At 37.8% G+C, this 14,855-nt stretch overlaps 1 protein-coding gene across 2 annotated transcripts in view; it reads left to right on the top strand.

Moving 5' to 3' along the window:
- The window catches only part of Dnaaf4 (Dynein axonemal assembly factor 4), a 139,472-nt gene that overhangs the window by 95,999 nt on the left and 28,618 nt on the right, over positions 1–14,855 (top strand). The window contains exon 7 of one of the 2 annotated variants that reach the window (XM_090397907.1): positions 5,959–6,039. The exons of the other annotated variant lie outside the window; for it this stretch is intronic. Within the exon in view, the coding sequence (XP_090254033.1) occupies positions 5,959–6,039 (81 nt within the window). The remainder of the gene's footprint in view (positions 1–5,958; positions 6,040–14,855) is intronic. 2 annotated transcript variants of the gene reach the window in all.

Here is a 14,855-nt window from a genome sequence, read left to right as displayed (position 1 = left end):
ACAGATTACAACAACAGGTAATTTACTTGTAAAATGCATCCCTTTACATAGACAGGGACAACAGTGTCCCTTTATGTTTTTACTAGTTTTTATGGAATATTATTTCAAAATTTGATTGCAAAACATCATCATCATCAAATTCTGCCATGTACCCTCAAGGGGTGTACAGGATATGATAGTGCTACATGAAAAAAATTACATCATTACTAACTACCTATCTACAATTTTCTTCCAAATCAGTCTGTTACTTGTCAAGACTCCAACATTATCAGATCTTATAATTCTATCATCTAAGGCACTTTGTACTGTATCAATCCACCTATATCTTGGTCTTCCTCTGGGTCATTTTTCTGCCAACCTGGCAGAGAACACTTGTTTTGCTAATCTTTCCTCACCCATTCTGTTTAAGTGACCATACCACCTGAGATTAGCTCTGCTAACGCATTCCTGGATGCTGACAATGTCAAGTTCTTTCCTAATATCCTCATTTTTAATATGATATTGCCATTGATGCCATCTGTTCACGCCTCTAATCTTTCTCAGGACTCTCATATCTGCGGTCTCTAGTCTTTGGTCAAGTGTTTTACTTCTGAGCCAGCTCTCAGATCCATAAGTTAAAACTGGTTTGAACACTGTTTTGTATACAGCTAATTTAGTGTTCCGACTAATTTTTCTATTATTCCATATGAATTTATTCAATTGACTTCCTACCATACCAGCTTTGTTGATTCTGTTGTCTATTTCCATATTTAATTTACCATCTTCATTAAAAATCATGCCTAAGTAGCTGAAATGTTTTACTTGTTCCACAGGTTCTCCATTCACAACACAGTTGACATTTTCAATGATTCTGCCTATTTTCATTGTCTTTGTCTTTTTATTGCTGACCTTCATACCATATCTATTACAACAGCTATTCAATTTGGTCAGAGAATCTTGCAAACTTGTAGCAGATTTATTTAGAAGTATAACATCATCTGCATAAAGCAAAGCGCTGACAAAATTAACATCTCCAATTTTGATATCATGTTTAATACCACTTTCCTTCATAATGTGATCTATATAGATAATGAATAACAGAGGGGATAATGTACATCCTTGTCTCACACCAGATTTAACATTAAACCATCTTCCTGTACTTCCTTCAATTCTAACTGCTGACTTACAACTCAAATAAAGACTAAGTATTGCTTGATATAATGCCCCATTGACACCATATAACTGCAGCGTATTGAATAGCTTCTCTCTTGGCACCTTGTCATATGCCTTTTCCAAATCGACAAAACTTAAATACAGATCTTTGTTATATTCCCATGCTTTCTCGATTATTTGTCGTAAAGTGAAGATCTGATCCTGACAGCCTCTATTTGGCCTGAATCCAACTTGTTCTTCACCAAGCTTTTCTTCCACAATTCTTCTCAACCGCTTCTCAAGTATACTTGCATAGATCTTGCCAGGAACACTCAGTAGGGAAATACCTCTGTAATTCTCACATTCAGTTTTATTTCCCTTTTTATATATGGGTACTATGAGAGCTCTACTCCAATTATTGGGAATTCATCCCTCTGTCCAGGCTTTCTGAACTATGCAGTGCAGCCACTGTAAGACTCTTATACCACCATACTTCAGCATTTCTGGTCAAATATCATCTACTCCTGCTGCCTTTCCACATTTCAAGCCTTTGATGGCTTTTTCTACTTCAAGTATGGATATGTATTCCTGACTGCATGCCTGGTCAGTGTTTTTTACCACTGTGCTGTCATCACTGCTTGTTTCATTTAACAGTTTTTCAAAGTAATTACTCCATACCTCAAGGATATCTTTTTCTCCCATTTTCATGTCACCTTTATCATCTCTAACTCCTTTTACAGCACTCTTTCCTCCATTCCTAAGCTTCTTCAACAACCTCCAGAATATTTTGCCACCTTCTTGATATTTATTTTCTATATTATTGCCAAAGTCCTCCCATGACTTTTGTTTAGCTAGTTTTACACACTGTTTAGCTTTCTTACATTTGTTTCTGTATTCTGTAAGAGTAAAAGCTGACTTATTTGGCAGGAACTTTTGATATGCTTTCTTCTTTTCCTTCACTGCCTCTTTAACTTCCTGTGTCCACCAGGGAGTTCTGATTTTTTTATCCTTGCAGACAACCTCACCACATGCCTTTCTGGCAGAATCAATCAATGTTTTCTTCAGAGTTTGCCACTGAATCTCCAAGGTTTGATTCCTGTTCTCAAACTCTTTCATTTTTTCTTCAATAATCTTTGTGTATTTTAGTCTACAGTTCACATCTGAGAGCTGCTCAACTTTTATTCACTTTAAAACTTTCTTACATGTTATTCTTTTCAATATGAAATTCAATTTTATCCTGCTCAAGACTAAATAGTGATCACTTCCAATTTCAAATCCTCTGTACACTCTGGTGTCCTGCAACAGAGAAAACATCACCATCAACAATAACATAGTCAATGAGACTTTTCTTATTCCTAGCCTCTTCTCTCCATGTGAATTTGTGCACATTTTTATGTTGGAACATGGTGTTAGTAATAACCAGTTCATGTCCTGAGCAGAAATCCAACAGATATTTGCCATTATTATTAGCTTTGCTCTTTTCTCCAAATTTTCCCAAAATATTTTTGTATGTCTCACAATCATTTCCTACTCTGCTATTTAGATCCCCAACAAGGACAAACTTTTTCTTTTTCATTGTGTCAGTTGATTTTTCTAAAGCCTCAAAAAATTCCTCCACTTCTACCTTAGTAGAACCTTCTGTTGGACCATAGGCACAAATAAGTCTCATTGTCCAGTTCCCCATTCTCATATTTGCCCACATTACTCTACTTGAGACTGACTGCCATTCAAGAAGATTAGCCTCATATTTTGTGTTGAATACTATGGCTACTCCTTCTTTTCCTTGATTGTCATTGCCTGAATATAACATTTTGTATTTATTGCTCAGAAAGAGTTCACCAGTTTTGGTCTTTTTTGTTTCAGTCACCCCTATTATGTCGATCTGGTACTTATCTAATTCCTCAGCTTGCTCCATTTCTTTGCCATTCAGGCTTCTTACGTTGATAGTACTGATCTTTAACTCTGGTGATGTTGAGTTGGGGTTTGCTTTCAGATTTGTTCCAGTAGCTGACTTTTCGCTGTTCGCCCTGGTTCCCTGGCGAAAACAACGTGGGCCTTGTTTAACTGGGCGACACCCCAGCCGGCATGAAATTTTGTCATGTTGTATCATCATTTTTTATTTTGGTTTAACCAATAAGAATACAATTTGGTCGGCTAAATCCCAAATTGCCAGCCCATCCTCGTTCGTTCAGTATCCAAGTAGATACCCAACAGAGTGCACCACGAGAAGGTGAGGATTGGACATTAGTTCAGAAGTCCTGGTCGGTTCTCCACATTCCTTTAAAGGCTATGTGGAGGTCTCCTCTCAGTTATATAGCTTTGACCCTTAAGCACCCCATGCAAAACATATTGCATATTGCAAAACATAATAATACTATTATTTACTTATCATCAAATGAAAATATTAAACCATAAACATATAACAAACAATATTCTATGCAGAAACACTTATGAAAAGTTCTGAATATGGCGTGCTCTGAACGTACGATTTGCCGTGAAACTTTCTTTTGACAGGTGGCGCTAACGTAGGGTTTCCAGTAATAAAATTATCAAAAATACGTTCCATATTACGCATTTTGCTGGAAAATAAAACATTGACATCTTTTTGGTTTACGTACACAATCAAGATTTTATGTGGGGGACACATATGTCTCATGGTCGTGAAAGGGTTAACTATATATTTTCAGCCTATAATGTAAACATCATTCCACTATTAATTTCAACAGTTTAAAAGTAAATTAGGATTTTGATAAATTAAAAGAGCCAGAGATGGAGCTGCAAAATTTTCTTCCAGCTCTGCAGTCCTAGTTATTAGGTCTCTGTTCGGTTAGGAGGCTCACTTGTGTTCCCTCCTCCTCCTCCTTCCCAATTTTTAAGCATGTGTTTAGAAATTGTATTAAGAGTCTGAACTTATAATCTGAACATGCCTTCTTTCTCAGAAGTTATGTTTTCCTATCAGGTAATTCTTGAACAAATATATACCAATATGGATGCAATTTTAGGTCGATTTTCATGACCATGCAATTTCAAGTTCTGATGCTGTTTTACACAGTGAATGATGGTGATCTCATAACAGGCTCTTCTACTTGTTAAAAGTATACCACTTCTTGATTTAGTCTTAATACTTCCAGAACTAAAGAGTTTCTTCAAAACTTAACTTCAGAGAAAGAAGGCATGTTCAGATTACTTCAGACTCTTAACACAATTTCTGTGCCATATCAGAGTTATTGATCATGAAATGTGGCATTTTAGTAAAATAAAAACCTTTCTTTCTCAAAAAATTAGAATACATAACAAAATGATTTGTCTTTTCTAGTTTCGCAGAGGCATAATGGAACTTTGTGTAGATTGTGTAGATGAATAATTTCGTTAAAATTTATGTATGATTATTATCTAATTAGTAGTGTTAAACACATCAGTATTGTTGTGTGCGTTGTATAAATATGCATGTAAAAATATAAAAAAATGATAAAAATTTTAAAAAAATAATGAAAATACAAACACATTTACATGCCAGCCTGGTTGGCCGATTGGTCAGCGTATCTGTTCTCCAGCCAAAAGGCTGTGGGGTTCGAATCCTGCCATGGGCATGGATGTTTGTGATTGTCTGTGAAAATACTAGTGGTGGTGATGATGATGATGGGCAGTAGATGGCATTGGTGTAGATGATGATGGTAGTTGTGGTTTGTTGTAGTTGGTGGATTGAGTGGCAGAGACAGAGAGCTGTAGAGTAGGTACCCTCCCTCGATGAGTCTTTGGACTCCCTGGAGGATTAATAATAATAATAATAATAATATTTTAAAAACTCATCTTTTTTCCTCTCCTTCATGCTTTCCAAAGAGTATTTGGGAGCATATAAAGGAGAGAAAGGATAAACTATAAGTGAATACACATAAGCCAGCTATACTAAGGGTGATGAATCATGTGTTATGGATATCAGTGTGACCACAGTGATGATTACTCATTATATAGTTCACCTGTTGTTTTTAGCATTGAGTTAGTCAGTCTTGGACTATGGTTGTGGGGTCAAATTTCTATGTGTGGTTGTTTCGGTTTTCTCCTCAGAAACTGAAAACTGACTTCAAACATATTTGGCTACATTATACTATCCAGGTATAAATATGAATTTTGGTAACTCATGGAATGTATTCTTTCTAGACTTAAATCTCTTAATGAAAGGCTGATAATAACATTATGATATCTGCCATCTCTTCACTGGATGTTTTTTATAATTAGTGATAGTCTTTAACCAGCTATCTCTGATTAGCTACCAATGGAGATTGAACTGCTCCCTCAGTCTCTAAAAAAGTTAGATATGGCTAAAAAGGCAACTTGCAGTGTGCTGCTTATTAGTGCTCTCTGCTTAGACTGCTGCTTTTTATTTGTATGGTAACGATATAGAAAATTATTTGAAGAATATTTTTTGCTGATCAGTTTGAATCAGTTATTTTCTGATTATGCAAAATTAAGAACAATAGTAGTACAAACAGTAGCAGAGCAATGTTGTGAGTGCTTTGTCAGTGAATGAGCACAGTGAGAAGTATGACAGGTATTTTGTGATCAGTTTTAGTACGAGTTTCTCATGATGAGCCTTCAGACTCCATGAAGATGTTTTTGTGATAATAATACTAATAATATTTATCATATTCTTGTTAAATAATATGATAAATGTTATCATATTTGGGATTTTTCTTGTAATAAAAAAAAATTATTATTATTATTTTTTTATTACAAGAAAAATGTAACTACATTAGATATACAGCTGATGTTAATTTTGTATAGTGCAGGAATGTTTAAGTATAATTACTTATCTTCTTCCTTTTGTAGTCAGTTTTATTCACAAGGTAATTATCAGGCTGCTGTAAATGCATACAATTTAGCTATAAGTATGTGTCCAGATATGTATAGGTAAGTATAGTTTATAAAGCTATATTATTTACATATTTGAATAATTTGAATTACTAAATGTATAAATATGCTTTCTGCAGTTTTTAATACATACATAAATTAGTTCAGTAATACTCTGTATTTCGTAAAAGAGATTATGATATATATCAACCTGTAAGAATAATTTTAGAAATGGATGCTCTGGTAAACTTTTCAAGTTATACACATATACAGTTATGTATAACTGACTTAACTGTCCACATATATATTTATATTTATAAAATCCTTTAATATACTTTTTTTCAAGTATGTTTCTTTTCTTTCTTTCTTTTTTTTTTTTAGAATTTTAATGATTGAAAATCAAGTTGTGTATATATAAAAGGAAAGAACGGGCATCAAAATTAGTGGTAGTCGTAGGTACAAATGACTTAGTTGGGGATAAAAAGAATGTCGAGAAAGACTTGTGGAAGTTGTTGCAGCAGGTAAAGGATAATAGCGTTGTTGGAAAAGCCATTAACATGTTGCCAGATAGTGAATGTTGACAATAGCAAATTGAGAAGGAGAGCACAGATAATGAATAGTAAGATGGCTCAGTTGTGTGAATCAAAGGGGGTTCAGTTTGTAAATCTATGGAGTGAATTTGAAAGAAAGTTGGGATGGTTTAAAGTTGATGGATTGCATTTGAATGGGTTTGGTGCTGGCATTTAGAAAGGTTATCATTTTCTGAGATGGCACACAGTCAAGAAGTTAATGTAGTAAATGATCAGAGTCTACTTGTGAAGCAGGATAGCACAACTAAATAGATTGTACAATAGGAAGAAGATGGATATGAGGTTGAAGAAGTTGCAACAGCACAAGGTGATGGAATGCATAAAGGTGAGGATAAGACAGGCAGGAATGGAAATCAGAGTCAGGATCAAGGAAATAGGAGTGGTCAAACCAAAGGGAGAGAAAGAGAGGTGTGGTATAGCAGCTAAAATAGAGAATGTTGATTCTGATAGACTGGCCTCAAAGACACAAGGATTGTTATGTTTGTACACAAACATAAGGAGTATTTGAAACAAGAGAGCTGAGTTTGTTGCGTTGATTGAATCAGTATGCCCAAGGGTAATTGGAATAAGTGAAACTTGGTTGTCTGAGGAGGATATGATGTCTGGAATAGATACGGAAGGATATATAATTTTCCAGAAGGATGGGAATGTGAAAAGAGGAGGGGGAGTGCTGTTAATGATTGAGAGGAATTGTGCTGATAGTACATGCACAGATTTTGAATCTGTGTGGTGTGAAGTCGATATAAACAGATTGGTATGTCTGATAGGATTCCATTATAAGCCAGGGAATGCAGAGAATACTGATTGTGAAATGTTTAGATAAATTAGTTGGGCATGTAAAAAGAAAGTGATCCTGATGGGAGACTTTAATTACAGGAATATAGAATGGAAGGAGGAGATAGTGTATGGGAACAAGGAGAGTGAGTTTATTGAATTTCTGAGAGATAAACATCTTAAGCAGCATGTGACTGAAGCAACTGGAGGCTTTATATTTCATTTTATTTAATTATATTTAGTACTTAAATGTTCTGATGTTTGTACTTTTTTTCCCTCTTATTTATTAATTGAATAATTATTAAAGATTACGCTACTCGGCAGTAAGGAATGATGGTGGATTCAGCAGCAGTCGCAAGTGGCGTAACGCCAAGTCCTCCGCCATTTAAGAACTCAATTATTAGCAATATCATAAGGGACTTTGTGGCATGCAGTACTTGCAGCATGTACGTGTCTCGGGAATTACATATGTGGCTTGTTAAAGAGAGTGGAGAGCGTATGTGCGCAAAATGCAGGCAGTTGGAGGAAATAAGTACATTAGATATATCGATATCCGACTTTGTTGCTCCAGGAACGGGGAATGAATTTAGGAAGACAAGTAGTGTGATAGGAGAGAATGAGAAAATAATAGTTGATAGTGTGGAAGGTGTGAGTGACTGTGAAAGTTTAGGAGATGGTTTTGTTTGGGAGAGTGAATTTAGATTAAGAGTGACTGACCTGCAGAGGGAGATAGATGAGTTGAAAGAGGAGGTGGAATGTCTTGTGAATGAGAGCAGAAGTATGAAAGATAACATTAGGAGAATGGAAGAGATAAATGCAAGGTGAATCAGAGTAGGAGAGAGAGAGAATTTAGGGAGTATGAGTGAGAGGTATGGGGCTGCTAGAAGAGGAGCGAATGGAAACAGTAGAAGAGAGGGAATGAGAGAGAGGTATGGGAATGCTAGCAGACGAGAGGATGGAAACAGTAGGAGAGACAGAATGAGAGAGAGATATGGAAGTGCTAGAAGAGGAGAGAATGGAAACGGTAGGAGAGATGGAATGAGAGAGAGGTATGGGAATGCTAGAAGACGAGAGGATGGAAACAGTAGTAGGAGAGACAGAATGAGAGAGGGATATGGAAGTGCTAGAAGTGGAGAAAATGGAAACAGTAGGAGAGAGGGAATGAGAGAGATGTATGGGAGTGCTAGAAGAGGAGAGAATGGAAACAGTAGAAGAGAGAGGTATGGGAATGAAAGAAGAGGAGAGAATGGAAACAATAGGAGCGAGGGAATGGTAAGAGGTACAATGTATGGCGACTCAATGATCCGTGGTGTTCAAGATAGGATGCGTGAGGAGTGTTTGCCAGGAGGAACAATAGAAAGGGTGGCTATAGCAATTAAGAGAGGTGAAAGGGTGGATGAGATGATTGTGATGGTAGGAACGAATGACTTGAGTGGTAATGTAAGTCGGGCAGCGAGAGATATGAGATTTTTGCTTGAGACTGTACAGAAGAAGACAGAGAGAGGAAAAATAGTGTGCGTGTTGCCTAGGTATGATAATGATGAGCTGAGCAGAAGAGCGGTGATATTGAATGGCATAATAACGAGAATGTGTGACAAGAGAGGACTGGTATATGTGGATGCTTGGAGTGCGTTTGAGGAAAGAGAGGAATTGTATGCGAGAGACCGTTTACATTTGAATGAGGAAGGACGTAGGCATCTGGAGAGATTGCTGTTCTGAACGAGTCAGTGTGTCCCAGGGAGGATGATAGCAGGGGTGGCCTCTTGTGGGAATGGATACTTGGGAGAAGGGAGACAATTTCAGGTAACACTGAGCCCAGTGGAGTCTAGAAGGGATAATGCTGGGTATAGAAACAATGGCATTTATATGCTTTATACTAATGCCAGGAGTATCCGGAATAAGGGAGAGGAATTGGTGGCGCAGATAGCATCAGCCTGGCCAAAAATTATTGTGATCACTGAGACGTGGTTGACAGAAGGGGATATAACAACAGGAATAGAAGTCGCTGGATATAGCATTTTTCATCAGGATAGGAGGGGAAAGCGTGGTGGTGGGGTACTGCTTGTGATAAGTGATGACCTATGTCCTCTAAGAGTGGAGAATTTGGAAGGAAGTGAGACAAATGATTTTGAGAGCATATGGTGTGAGATAGAGGTAGGCAAGTGGGGTGTTGCTACAGACCCAGGAGCACAGAGGATGGGGACCAGGAGATGTTTAGACAGCTAAGTTTGGCAAGTGCAAGAAGAATGATTGTTATGGGAGATTTTAACTTCAGTAGTATAAATTGGAGAGAGGAAGATGCATGTAGCAATAGGGGAATGGAATTTCTAGAATTCTTGAGGGACAAATGTCTTAGGCAACATATAACAGAGGGAACAAGAGGTTCAAAAGTTTTGGATTTGGTTATAGCATCAGAAGAGTTGATAATAACTGAGTTGACGTCTCTCCCACCAGTTGGAGAGAGTGACCATATGGTGTTCACTTGGAAAATGAATAGACATGCAGGAGTATCAAAGAGACGGGAACTTATGTGGAATTATAAGGCAGGTGATTATAATAGTCTTAGACGTCAACTTTGGGAAGTTTCATGGAGGGAAGAATTGGAAGGCCGGGATATCACTAGTGCATGGGAAATTGTGAAAGAATATTTGTTATCAGCAATGGTAAGTTGTATACCACGAGTGAAGAAGAGGACGCAATTTGGAGTAAAGTGGATGACAAACAATATTAAACAGGAATTGCATGCGAAAAAGAGGCTGTGGAAGAGATATAAGGAGACAGGTGAACAGATGCATGAGGAATATAAGACACAGGCCAGAAGAGTGACTAGTGTGGTAAGGAAAGCGAAACTGGAATATGAGAGGAGATTGGCCCTAAGATCCAAAGAAAATCCTAGGGAATTTTTTAGCTATGTGGCCAGTAGGAGGAGAAAAGGTGGAAGAATGATACTGTGGGATAAAAATGGGAATAGAGTGACTGATGCAGAGGACATAGTGGAATTGTTCAATGACCACTTTATTGGAGTATTTCATCCTAGAGGAGTCAGTTTTAATGCTAGAGGGATAGGACTGGTTTGAGGTCTGGAGGAGAGTGTGTTTCAGATACTGAGTACTCTGGATGTCAGTAAAGCTGTGGGACTGGATGGTATTTCACCACGAGTTTTGAGAGAATGTGCTAGGGAATTGACGGTGCCTTTAACATGGCTTTTCAATGAAAGTCTGGCTTTGGCAAAGGTGCCCAGGGAATGGAAGGAAGGTAAGATAGTGCCATTGCATAAGGGTGGTAACAGACTGGAAGTGTCTAATTATAGGCCAGTCTGTGTGTCATCAGTAGTTGTTAAGATCTTGGAGAAAGTAGTGAGGGACCGTATACAGCATTGGGCAGATGAGGGTAATGTTATCTGTGAGAATCAACATGGATTTGTGAAAGGATGCTCTTGTTTTAGCAATATGCTAGCCTTTTATAATAAAGTTACAAGAACATTAGATGAGGGAAAGGCATATACTGCAATTTTCTTAGACTTGGCGAAGGCATTTGACAGGATGCCACATGATAAGCTGATATTTAAGTTGCAGCACATGGGTCTGGATGTCAGATTGGTCAACTGGATTCAGGATTGGCTGTCTGATAGGTATCAGAGAGTTGTGTATGGTGGAGCAGTTTCCAGGAGGCAGAGGGTTACAAGTGGGGTCTCACAGGGCTCAGTACTAGGACCTATATTGTTTAACCTTTATATCAGTGACATAGCCAGTGTATTGCAGGGGGATATTCAGTTGTTTGCGGATGATGCCAATGATGCCAAGCTGGGAAGGATTATTAGTAATAGTGCAGATGCGGTAGCCCTGCAAGAGGATTTAAATAAGCTAGATAGATGGGCAAATGAATGGGGGTGTCAGTTTAATGCAGCAAAATGTAAGGTCTTGAGGTTTGGGAAACATCGATGGGATGCTGCATACTCTATGGGAGGAGTTATACTGAAGGAAGTAGGGGAGACAAGAGATCCGGGGTTGATGATTGATAGAAACCTGAAGTTTAGGGGACATATTGCAAAGGTGGTGAAGGTAACACAGAGGATTGCTGCTATTATGAGAAGGACACTGACCTGCAGAGATAAGAGGGTTATCATTCCGTTGTATAAGTCTCTGATCAGACCACACTTGGGCTATTGTTCTCAGATTTGGTCCTCAGGATTTGAAGGGGATAAATTAACTGTGGAAAGGATACAAAGACGGATGACAAAGATGGTTTCAGGACTGTACAAGGATAGTTATGAGGATCGGCTAAGAGAATGTGGACTGCAGAGTTTGGTGGATAGAAGAAGGAGAGGTGATATGATTGAGACTTTTAAACTGTTGAGAGGTGGTTACAGGGTTGACACTGGGGAGTTCTTTCGCTTGGTTGAACAGCGGGAAGGAGTGATGACAAGAGGCCATCCCTGGAAGTTACGAAAGGAAACTGTGTGCAAGAGGGTACGGAGTGGTTTCTTTGTGTGGAGGGTGGTTGAGCCGTGGAATGTATTTCCTGATGGAGTGGTGGGAGCGAGAACGGTCAGTGAGTTTAAAGAGTGGTATGATAAACTTTGTGTTTATCAGGGGGGGGGGCCTCCCCTCGATGAGTCTTGACAGACTTTATGTCTTAGGAAGGACCTCCCTCGATAAGTCTTTTGATTCCTTGGAGGCCTGAATAATAATAATAATAATAATTAATATTTTGGATTTGGTGATAACTTCACAAGATGTAGTTGTTAATGAGGTGTTGACACTGCTGCCAGTTGGTGAGAGTGATCATGAGGTACTTGTTTGGGCAGTGGTGAAACAAGAAAAGGTTACTGTCAAAAATGATTATATGTGGAGGTATAAAGCAGATAAGTTGTGCAGAAAAGATGTTGACAGTGCATGGAAATGCAGTTACACACAAGCAATGTATAACTGCATACCAAGGGTTAAGTGAATAAATAGAGTAGGAGTGAAATGGATGAACAGTGAAATCAAGCAAGCTGTATTGGGAAAAAAAATGCTGTGGAGGAGGTACAAGACAGTTGGTGGTGATCAGATCCATGAATAGTATAAAGTGCGAGCTAGGAAGTGATGAGCATGGTAAAGAAAGAAAATGTGCAGTATGAGAGGAGATTAGCTGGTCAGGTCAAGGTTAACTCAAGCAAATTTTTTCCCTATATGGCAAGCAAGAGAAAGAAAAAATTTGTCTAGTTGACACTGATGGATAGTCATGGCGGCAGAGTAACAGTTGCAAAAGATATAGTGGTATTATTGAACAAGCACTTTACCAGTGTATATCATGCTGGTGTAAATGATGCATTGCAATATATAGAAGGGAGCCAAGTATTAGTAGAATTGGAAGTGAAAGAATCAGAAGTGATAACTTCTGATTCTTTCACTTCCAATCAGGTGTTGATTGGGTTAGACGTTAATAATGCTGTAGGAATGGATGACATATCACCACGTATTCTTAAGGAGTGTGCACAACAGTTAGCAATGCCCTTGACCTGGCTATTTAATAAAAATCTTGCAGTGGGTAAGGTTTCTAAGGAGTGGAAAGAAGGCAAAATGGTACTGTTCCACATGCATGGTTCTAGGAGAGAAGTTTCCAATTATAGACTAGTCTGTATAATTGCAGTTGTGGTCAGGGTGTTGAGATTGGTTAGGAATAGAATACTGGATTAGGTTGATGGGTATAGCATTCTTTATGATAGTCAATGTGGATTTGTAAAGGGTAGGTCTTGTTTTGCAATTTACTTGCATTTTATGATAAGGTAATGAGTGTGTTAGATAAGGGAGAATCATACACAACTATATTCTTAGACATTGCAAAAGCATTTGATAGATTACTACATGATAAGTTAGTGTACAAGCTGCAGAGGATGGGAATAGATAGCATAATGGTTAGATGGATTGGAGATTGGCTCTCTGAAATACCAGCAAGTAGTGTATGATGGAGCAGTTTCTCAAAAAAAAAAAAAGAGGGTAACCAGTAGCATGCACCAGGATTGTGTTCCTGGGTCCTGCTGTTTAACTTGTTTGTAAATGATATATCTTGTGGACTGACTGGGGATCTTCAGTTGTTTGCTGATGATGCAAAGTTGGGGAGAATTATAAGTAGTACCGCTGATAATTCCCTTCAGGAACATTTGAATAGAGTTTTCACTTGGACAAAGGAGTTGGGTCGTCATTTTAATAAGTGCAATGTGTTGCATTTTGGATTGCAAAAATGTAAGGCTGTGTACTTATTGACAGTGCCATACTGCAGGAAGAGGATGAAATTCGAGATTTAGGAGTGATGGTTGACAGCAGACTGAAGTTTAGACGGCATATTGAAAGTTGCAAAGACTGTACATCGTAATACTGCTATAATATGAAGTACTCTAACATGTAAGGATAAGGAAGTGGTTGTGCCACTGTATAAAGCACTGGTCAGACACACTTGGACTATTGTGCTCAAATTTGGTCACCTGGTTTTCAATGTGATGTGGAAACATTGGAGAGGATCCAGAGACGAGTGACTAAAACAATATCAGGACTTTGGAATGCTGACTATGGAAAGAGGTTGAGGAAATGTGGATTGCAGAGCTTGGTGGTGGATAGGAGGAATAGAGGTGATGTGATAGAGACATTAAAGTTAGTGAGAGGATTTTATCAGATTAATCTAGATTGGATTATAAAAAGAGTGGAAGGTAAGAGGGGAAAAACCAGAGGCCATCCCTGGAAGTTACGTAAGAGTGTGGTGAAGAGAAATATGAGGAGTAGATTTTTGTACATGGAAAATCATCAGTGAATGGAATGCATTACCAGAATATGTTGTAAATGCAAGGAGTGTTAAGGATTTTAAGATTCAGTATGATAAATGCATTGTCAGTTGAATGAACCTCCCATGATGAGCCTGCCGACTCCATGAAGGGTGCAATAATAATATATTCTACTGAAATTACGTAAATACAGGATGATGTAATGCTAGAGGAGAACATTCTCCCCTAGTATTATATTATTAGACACACGAAACAGGCATTTGAAAATAAATAATAATAATTTACATAGATTAAGTTTACTGATCTCCAATATTCCTACTACCTTGTAGAAAACACTAGATAAAATTAAACTGAATTAAGCTCAAATCTCTTATAGTGATTAACTAACATTGCTATGTTGTATTTTTAGATAAAGTAATGTGTAATGTGTTCATTGGTAAATATGAGTAGTCTGTCAGAAATGTGTGCTGATTAAAACAGATAGTAGAATATGAGATGTTGCTTGTGAGTGGGATTTCGAAGAAGAATTAAATGAATTGCTGTAGCAGGTAGTGGCATGCATGCATGTAGGAAGGACTTCAAGCATAAATGGAAGTGGTAAAATGCATGATGGTGATATCAGATAGAATGTAAGGTAAGTATCAGGTGAAACAGGTAGAATGAAAGTAGTGGAAAAGAAAGAGGAAGTGTCATAATGCTAAAAATCTCAAGTCTTTAACAAGTATTTCACAATGCTAAATGGAAGTTGGAGA

This window comes from Typopeltis vanoorti, chromosome 9 (assembly GCF_054136105.1).
Source record: "Typopeltis vanoorti isolate ZY-2024b chromosome 9, IOZ_Tvanoo_1.0, whole genome shotgun sequence".
NCBI lineage: Eukaryota > Metazoa > Arthropoda > Arachnida > Uropygi > Thelyphonidae > Typopeltis > Typopeltis vanoorti.
The sequence above is the reverse complement of the archived record's forward strand: the minus strand, read 5'-3'. Positions and strand labels throughout refer to the sequence as shown.